General features: G+C 47.7%; 1 protein-coding gene across 4 annotated transcripts in view; it reads left to right on the top strand.

The window, feature by feature from the left end:
* The first annotated feature begins 4,280 nt into the window (after window positions 1–4,280).
* USP3 (ubiquitin specific peptidase 3) overlaps window positions 4,281–8,971 on the top strand; it is a 91,905-nt gene continuing 87,214 nt past the window's right edge. The window contains exon 1 of one of the 4 annotated variants that reach the window (XM_023185274.3): window positions 4,281–4,579. In XM_023185274.3, the coding sequence (XP_023041042.1) occupies window positions 4,489–4,579 (91 nt within the window). In that variant the 5' untranslated portion in view covers window positions 4,281–4,488. The remainder of the gene's footprint in view (window positions 4,580–8,971) is intronic. The other 3 variants (XM_023185275.3, XM_023185276.3, XM_023185277.3) reach the window with 3 other exon arrangements.

Below are 8,971 nucleotides of genomic sequence, written 5' to 3'. Positions count from 1 at the left end.
GACAAATCGTTTTTTTTAAGATCTGCTTTTGCTGAACTAGGTGCTGAGAATTCTCAGATGGAAAAAAAAAAAAAAAACAAACCAAAAACACCTATTCCCAAGAGAGACTGAAATGTGAACAGAAAATAACAGCACCATGTGAGAAGTGTGCTTGGGTGAGTGATGGAGGGCTTCCCGGAAGAGGCTATGTGCTTCATGGGGAAGGACTAGGAGCAGACCAAGGAGAAAGGGACGAGACAGGGGAGGACACGGAGGTATGAGGAAGCACATTTTCTATGTGGGGACTATTTGAAGCACTTCTGTAACAGTAAAAAAGAAGAAGCTATAATAAAAGGGAGGCGCCAGGTACCTGTGAGAGCAGTGGGTTTTGGATTTTATCCAAAAGATGGGGAACCACTGAAGAATTCCAGCAGGGAGACGATGTGAAAGGGCTGAATGGGAAGTAGTGGGGAGAATGACACCACCAGTATTCCTGAGTGGGGAAGGGAGAACTGGGTGGTTGGAGCCCACACCCACCCTCTCCATTTATTTAGTCATTCAACAAATAGTTACTGAGGGCCTGCCAGGCTGTATTCCAGTGGCTGGAAATCAGGCAACCAACAGGACTAGCAAGATCTTTGTTCTCATGGAGACTGACAATAGATAATCAAGTAAACATGCAAGGAAATATCAGATAGGTGCCACTAGGAAAATTAAACCAGGCAGCAGAAGAGTCTCTGAGTGGCAGCGGCCCATTCCCTGCCCCCAACACTTACCAAGACTCCTCTTGATATAACTTTGGCTTCCCAAGGAGGCGTTGCTCCTAGAAAAATCTCTACGGTAAATATTAATAATTAAGCCATCTCTCGGAATGTTTCCAATGAGCCTTCCCTGGGTGGGGATAGTCAAAGCTAGTTTTCCCCAGGGCCTGGTCTGCCTTGTAATTGTAGGTTAAGGACCATCAATTCCGCCAAAAGTCCTAAGTTTAAGGTTTTAGGAAAATCGCGGCACCCTCGAGACCTTTCCTGAAGTGGTTCCCCTGCAACATATGACCTCGCCCTCCCCACATTACCCATCCCACTTCCATGTATATATACAATTATCCTTTAAGAGAGAAACATTTCATAGTACGGTTGCAATTTTGCATTCCTTCCCTTTGAAAAATACAAACTTTTAAAACAGGCCCGCTGCTTCGGGCAGGTTTTGCCGCGGAAACCACCCTCCCTCCCCGCCCCCGGATGTCCAGAGGGCTGGGTGGGGAATCCCGGGAGCCGTGCACTCAAGAGCACGGGAGCTGGAGGCTGGAGGCTGGCTCGTCACCATCAGGGCTCCCTGGGATGTAAATCAGAGCTCCTCAGTGCCAGAGGGATGCGGGCCAAGAATAAAAACGCAAATGTTGTATTAAATGCAGCTGAAGAAACTAGGGACTGAAAAGGCAGATTTCCCAGTGTGCATCATGGTCTTCCCCCATTTGACTCATTTACTCACTGCGGGTTTCTTTTTCTCCACTATTTTCTTATTATGAAAACTTTCAAAGACACAGGAAAGTTTGCTATTTTAGGGAAATCTAGGAAAAGCCCCAGGAGGGCCTCTCTGATTTTGCCCAACTTCTCTAGGCTGCCTGATAGAGCTTGCCCTGGGGGGACTATCACAATTGGGACTAATTTAGAGCCCCTGCTCCCAAGGGTTTTTAATTCTAGCTGGGGAGACCAGTCACTAATACAAACTTTTTTTTTTTTCCTTAAAATAGTTCACACCTTACACAAAGCACTTTCACATTCCTGATCCCATTAAAATTATAAAGCTAGAACTGAAAGGAAATTTAGAGATCATCTCTAGGGGTCAAATATTGGCAAATATTGGGCCACTTGCTAAGCTCCTGCCCATGGCAGACATGGCTAACACACCGCACACTCACTCGTTCATGTATTCCCTTATTTATTGGACATCCTCCATGTTCTACATAGCATGTTAGAAATAAAGCAGAAAACCAGACAGACTTGTTTGCTACCTTGTGGACCTCCAAGGGGAAGAGAGACATTAAACAAATAATTACATGCATTAAGAGTGTTTTTAGGCTGGGCACGGTGACTCATGCCTGTAATCCTAGCACTTTGGGAGGCCTAGGCGGGAGGATCACTTGAGCCCAGGATTTTGAGACCAGCCTGGGCAATAAAGGAGACACTGTCTCTGTGTGTGTGTGTGTGTGTGTGTGTGTGTGTGTGTGTGTGTGTGTGTGTGTGTGTGTTAAGTGTTTTTAAAAGCTGGTGTTGGGGCAGACAAGGGCATCACACACTGGGAGGTACCCTGGGGGTGGGACAGGGTCCGGAAAAGACTCCCTCAGGAAGTGATGTTTAAACTGAAGTCTAGGGGATTCTGAGAGGGTGAAGAAATATTACATACCAGTATGAAGCATGGCCTGAGTGAGGTCATGCTCCAGGGCTGAACAAGGGGCTATGGATGCTAAGTGGGGGTGGGTGTCCAGAGGAAACAGAAGGTTGGTGGAGCAAGGCCTTAAAGACAAATTGGTTGACATGGAGAGATGGGTGGAAGAACTTGAGCCAAGGGCAGATATTATTGTTTCTCCTCCTCCTGCTTCCCAGGAAAGCAGCTCTCTAGTGTCAGTAAAAACAAATACAAAGTTATAATTTATTGGCCACCTAGTATGTGGTGGCAATTGTCATGAATTCCAACATGTTCCTTGCGAGACAAGTATTCTTCTTCCAGTTTTACAGATCTAGAAAAGGCTTGGAACGGCTAGAGACACTTGCTAAGCCTGGCCATCAAGTAGGCAGCAGAGCTAAGATTTGAACCCGTGCCGGCCTGCCTTCCGAGGCAGACGCACTTTCTACAATGCCTCACTACCATAAAAATCCCAGGCCGAGGCTTGCTCTAACAGCAATCAAATACCACTTGGAAAAGGGCAGATCTTTGAAGAATCAGAAATATTTCTCGGGAAAGGATGAGCAGAGGTGCCCCCCGTGGGTGGATACCATTAGGCACCGGTCTATGCGGAAGAGGCTGACTTGTGGCGTGGGAGGTAGGGAGGAGTGAGAAGTGACTGACGGGGCGCCCTTGCTGCTCTAGGACTGCACTGCGGGGAGGTGCCCGGCTCTAACCACTGCCCTGCCCGGTTAATCATTTCCTGACCTTCCTTCCTCCTCTCGCCGTGGCCGCAGGATTGCCACATCAGTCTTCCCCCTCCCCCTGCTCGCCTTCTGGCCCCGAGGCTCCTTCGCCGGGTTTTACAAGGAGCCCCAACTTGGAAGCAATATTTGTAACAGCCCCGGACGTCCTCAAGTGCCCCAGTGAGATCGCAGGCTCCATCCACGGTATGCCAGCCCAAGCGGCCCCTTGAGGCTTGCCCTCTTCCCTAATCCCTTACTAAAAAGAGGTCAGAGCGTCAGGGATCCAATCTCCATACAGATTAACAAGTTACAGACTCGGTTTCCCCCGCGGGGAAAAAGGGGATGGTAACAGCTGGTAGGCTGTTACGAGGCTTAAATGCGGTATGTGAAGTGCCTGGCTGGGAGACCTTAGGTGTCTAACAAATGCTAGATCCCTTCCCTTCTTATCTTAGCCTGGTAATGGGGAGTTTAGCTTGCCCAGCAATCCCAGGCTACGTTAATCTCACTTGAACTTCCAGGCTTGTAAGTCCTACGATGTCCTGGAGGTAACGCAGATGGTGAGTCATAGTGACATGGTTTGAACGCGGGTTTGTGGGCGCCCCTGTGGGCCCAGCCACGCAACATGTAGGTGGCTGGCGTGTTTCAGAACCTAGAAAGGGCTACGGATCGCACCTGCCGCAAGGAGCTGAACTCTAAGACTGGACTGCCCTGGCACCCATGAAACCCGCTGCCCGCCTCCCCCGGGGCCAGGCCCTTGGCCTCCCCAACTTGTTTCTTAATGTACAAAATGAGGGCCGTAGCGCCTGTCTGCCCGAGAGGTTTTAATGTTCTTGGAGCGGCCGGATTTTTACCACGAAGCCACGGAGTGGTCCGCACCACGTAGGTTCAGTCTCCTCCACCCACCGCAGGAAACGCCGCGGACGGCCCGGGGTGCCCTACTCGGCGCCCCATCCTTCCCGGGGCCGGGGAAGCGGAGTGACTAGAGAAGTCACTTCGGAGCACAGCCGGACTCTGCGCTACCAGGAGCGCCCCTGGACCCCACCCCGCAGGGTGGACGGGGGCGGGCCCTGGGGCGGGGTTTGCCCGGGGGCGGGGCGGGGAGGGGCCGGCCTGGGAAGGCGGAAGCCTCCACTCTAGGGGTGGCTTCAGAACCCGGATCTCGGAGTTACACGTTCTACGGAGCGGGGCGCCGGGAGACGGCGGGCGAGAAAACACGGCGCCCGGAAGCCCGTGCTTTCTTTGACGCAAGGGCTCGAGACGCAGCCGCCGTCGGCCGAGCGCCCGGCTAGGAGCAACCCCAGACGGAGCCTCCGGAGTTCCTCCGCCCCCACCTCGCCGGGTCCTGGAGCCGCGGTCCTCCCAGCCGCCCCTCCTCGTGGCCATGGAGTGTCCACACCTGAGCTCCAGCGTCTGCATCGCTCCGGACGCAGCCAAGTTCCCCAACGGCTCCCCGTCGTCCTGGTGCTGCAGCGGTGAGTGCGGCCACGGGCCGGCCCCGCCGCACACCCGAGGCCCCGGCTCTGCCGGGCCTGCCGTCTAGGGGCCGCAGGCGGCCGGCGCGCAGACCCGGAGAGGGGCGAGGGCGAGCCGGGCCCGGCGGGCTGGGGAGGGTATGCGGTGAGGTGGGCGCGGGCGGGAGCGGCGGCGGCTCCTTTGTTTCCAGAGGCCCGACGGCCGGGCCAGCGAAGGAGAGGGCCGCGAGGGGCGGGAGTCCGCGGAGGCCTCGAGCGCGTGGGGGCAGCGGCGGGCGGGGACCCTGGCCCGCTGCGCGCGCCCTTGCCCCGCCCTGCCGTGGCCGGGGGCTGTGCCCGTCCGTGTCGCGGGGTCGCCTGTGGGGCGGGTGTCCGGCCCCCGAGGGGCGGCCGCACGTGTGGCGGGGCCCGTACCGCGCTCCTCCGCGGACAGGACGGGAAGAGCGCCGCTCTCCGGGCGCAGCTTTGTCTGGGCTGCGGGGCGCGCGGGGCCCCTCTCCGCCGCCGACCCCAGCCCGGGTTTCCTTTCCTTTCTCCGCAGGCTCGGGCACCTCGAAACCCCGAGAGGCGCTCGGAGCTCGGGCGGCGGAGGTCGGGGTCTTTCATCTGTCAGGAAGGGTGAAGTTTGAAAACAAGCTGCGGGCTGAGAAGCTCGGAGGCTGAGCCAACAGCTGCTTTGGAGGGGACGGCTCGAGTTTGTTTTTCAGACCTTTTGGGTTGTCCGAAATTGCGTTGGGATTCCAGAGTTCCTGTGTTGTGAAACAGTTATTAGGTTTATATAAGGCTTTTGAGTAGCTTAAGCGTTTTAACTCCTCCTGCTGGCCCGCTTGGAAGCCCCAGTGCCCTCATTGTCTGCTGTGAGCGACTTCTTAGGATCGCACCGGCCACACGGCTTTGATTACTTCCTGGTAGGGCCCTGGTGCCACCGCTAGTCTTTGTTTATTAGCTTTGAGATGATCACTGCTATCTGGGGTTGTATTAATAGTGTATAATTCGAACTGTACACTTCAAAAATCTTAAGTTCATTTGAAGAAATATAGAAAAACGGCAATGGTATGATTGAGCTGTGACGTGTTCCATTGTGGGCCGGAGCTGGGAAGATAGTTTAGAGAATGCCTTAGCACTTTTGACAGCTTACTACTTAAATAGTGATTATGTCCTTGGAAAAAACATCGGTAGGTCCACAGAGAAAAATATACTCTGGGATAAGGAATAGAAATAACCGGTTTCCTGGCGTGCTCAGACATCTGATGCTTTGCTTGCCTTATGTAAAGTCAGATTTATTTTTCTGTATGAAGCCTTTAAAAATTAACGGTTAATTGGTTTCACAGAGCAATATTGCAATTCTTTTGTGAGGATGCAGAAACTTATGTAAATTAGCTTTTACCTGTAAATCTGTCGGAATGTTGAGTATGGAACAACAAATAAGGTGTATGGCACTGCTTTACAAATTGGTTGTGGTGGTACATTAGCTATAACTGTAGCTATTGCTGTGGTGCTATAATTATAACTTATTTTTTTTCCCAAAAGAAATTTGAAGAAAAAAAAAAAAGACCAAAGTAAACACTAGGAAAAGCCTACCTCACAAGGAAAGGTGGGATTACTCTGGCTCATCTGTAGTAAACTACGGGGAAGACAAAATGGACAATTAGCACACTTCGGCATTTTCTAGGTAAAATCTCATCAAACTTAAAAATGGCTTCACTGAGCACATACATCTAAAAAAAGGAAAAGAACTGTGCAAGTGGCAGATACCCTCTTGTGAGTCAGTCTTGCCTCTTATCAGTCAGGGAGTCCACTTGACTGTGAGAAAGAGATGCAGGAAATTGAGCATCTCTTGAGGAACTTAATAAGTTAAAATGGAGCATAACGAGATGTGCTGATAACAAGAATAAACTAGTGTGGGGTGATTTCTCTCCAAGGGGTAGGATGGCGTCTTTGCATCTTGCAACAAAGTATGTCTGACATACAGCTTTGCAAGCCTGGTTCTAGTCACTTGCTTGAATTTGTAGAACCAATAAAGCGAGTTTCGCAACTTTGTGTGAGTCCACATTCTGAATTGAACCCATTTTATGTAGGCCTCCCGTCTTAACCTGTTGGCATCTATTTGTTGATATAATCTAGCGTTATTGTATTAAGCTTGATCTTGTTCTTGCGTGCCTGTTGTTTCAGTGATTAAATGATTAATCTGTGAGTCCTTAACTAACTCATTGTCTTGGAGTGTTATATAGTCGTATTTTTTTTCTCCCACACTCTTGATTTTATTTTATTTTTGGTTTTTTGGTAGGGGACCAAAAGGGTAGCCGATGTGTTGAATAATACTGTGACTGGGTATTGAGTCTGATTACGTTCTTATTCAGGAGGGGAAAATCCCTGTTTTGGCACTGGGACAATAAAAGTAATGCCCTTGCCTTATTTTCTTTGGGAGTTTGCAATTATACCACAGCAAGACAGCCAAGCAAATTGCAAAATGCCACAACATTCTAGGTTCTACCAGTTAGCAGTACCTAATTGGACAAATAGTTCTATTTTCTTTGAGTATCAGTTTCCTTGTATAATCTGTAAAAAAAAAGGGGGGGGGGGAATTCTTTGTATTTACTTTACAGGTTGCTATTAGGATGAACAAGGTAATATTTTTGTGTGAAAACTCTGAGAAACTTGTATACACTGTTCTAGAGATCAGAACATCTTTATAAACAGGACTCTGAATAATTAAATATTCAAAGCCCATTAAATGGGGACTAGAACAGACTGGCTTTATGCTGAATGATGCTTTACAGGGAGATACAGAACTCAACAAGATTACAAGAAGTAAGAAGTAATTAAAAATCAGAATTAACATGAGCTTCTTATCCATGGAAGGCACTGTGTGTTAGGTTATATAATTGTGTATTACAGCAGTTCTTACACTTTTTGTGCTAAGGACCCCTTTACATTCTTAAAAATCACTGAGCACCCAAAGAGCCTTTGTGTAGCTTATATCTGTTGATATTTATTAGAAAGTAAAACTGAGAAAAACTGAAAATACATATTTATTAATATGCTCACAAATAATAGTAGACCCACTACCCGTAACATAAATTGAGAGTTTATATAAATGTTTTTCAAAACAAAAATTTAGTGGGAAGAGTGGCATCATTTTACATTTTTGTAACTCTTTGTTCAGCTTTATAGAAGATAGCTGGATTCTTATATTGCTTCTGCATTCAGTCTTTTGAGATGTCACATCATGTAGCCTCAGGAACACCCCCACTGCATACTTGTGAGAGAATGACTGTAAACAAAAGTAACATCTTAAATATTATGTATGAAAATTGTTTTGACCTTCTGGACCCCCTGAATGGATTCTGGAAACTTTCAAAGGTCCAGGACCACACTTTGAGAACCCACTTGTGTAAGCTGTAGTTAACAGTTAGACACCTGCTCATATCAGAATAACTTTAAAAAGTTAGAGAAATCCTTAAGGCTAGCAACGTTTATGTTTCTGTAGAGACCTGAGGTGTTTGGAATGTATTAGCTGGGGAATAAACCATGGGGTCTAGTAGTCCTTTGCTCTCAAAAAAGGTAACAGTCTAATGTAGCTGGGGGAGAGACAGGAAGCTAACTAGTTAGAAGATACATCCATGTGGTTTAAGGTAAATGTTGAAAATAGCAATCTCCTAATAACGTAAAGGCTGATTTTTGTCTAATTGTTGCTTAAAGGATTCTAGTTTTAAATGAAAAAGTTTTAAATAAAAGCTAGGGCATTCTCTCAAGCTTTTTGTTATGTGCACATACCAGATTAGTTATTTTCAGAAGCTGAAGGCTTGGGCATTCCTTATTTCTGTGGAAAGAGTTTAACCAGTGGGAAAAAACACAAATTGTTTTAAAAGATGCCCTGAATACAAGTGTTTTCATAACTAAGGAAAGCCAAAGACCAAGTATTTGAACTTGAGGGTTTGGGTTAAACAGCCAGTTAAATTAGAGATATTTAGTAGGATAGGCATGCTAATTTTTCCCTGATTAATTCTTCAACGAGTTGAGAGTACCTCTTTAAGTTTTCAGTACACACTTGCCCTCATATTACTCTGCCCAAGAAAAGTTAAGTGTAGATCAAGTAAATGTTCCTGCAGTTTTGCACCCAAAATTGCAGATAATTCCACCCAAAATACTGGAGATAAACCCTTTTTTAAGAGATCCATTCAGTAGGATGAGGTGTTGATTATTGGTTGTCAGTGGTAATAAATTTGTAATGGACGGATCAGGTTGTGATAAAGGTAAGACATCAACCTTGATGGAGTGATGGGTTATTTTGTATCGTATTTCTCCACAACCTACATTTAACACTCTTGTTTGCCCAGTGGACTAAATTTTCTTTCTTTTTTTTTTTTTTTTTTTTTTTTTTTTTTTTTT

This window comes from Piliocolobus tephrosceles, chromosome 6, assembly GCF_002776525.5.
Source record: "Piliocolobus tephrosceles isolate RC106 chromosome 6, ASM277652v3, whole genome shotgun sequence".
Taxonomy (NCBI): domain Eukaryota; kingdom Metazoa; phylum Chordata; class Mammalia; order Primates; family Cercopithecidae; genus Piliocolobus; species Piliocolobus tephrosceles.
Note: the sequence above shows the minus strand (reverse complement) of the source record. Positions and strands in the feature narration are given on the sequence as shown.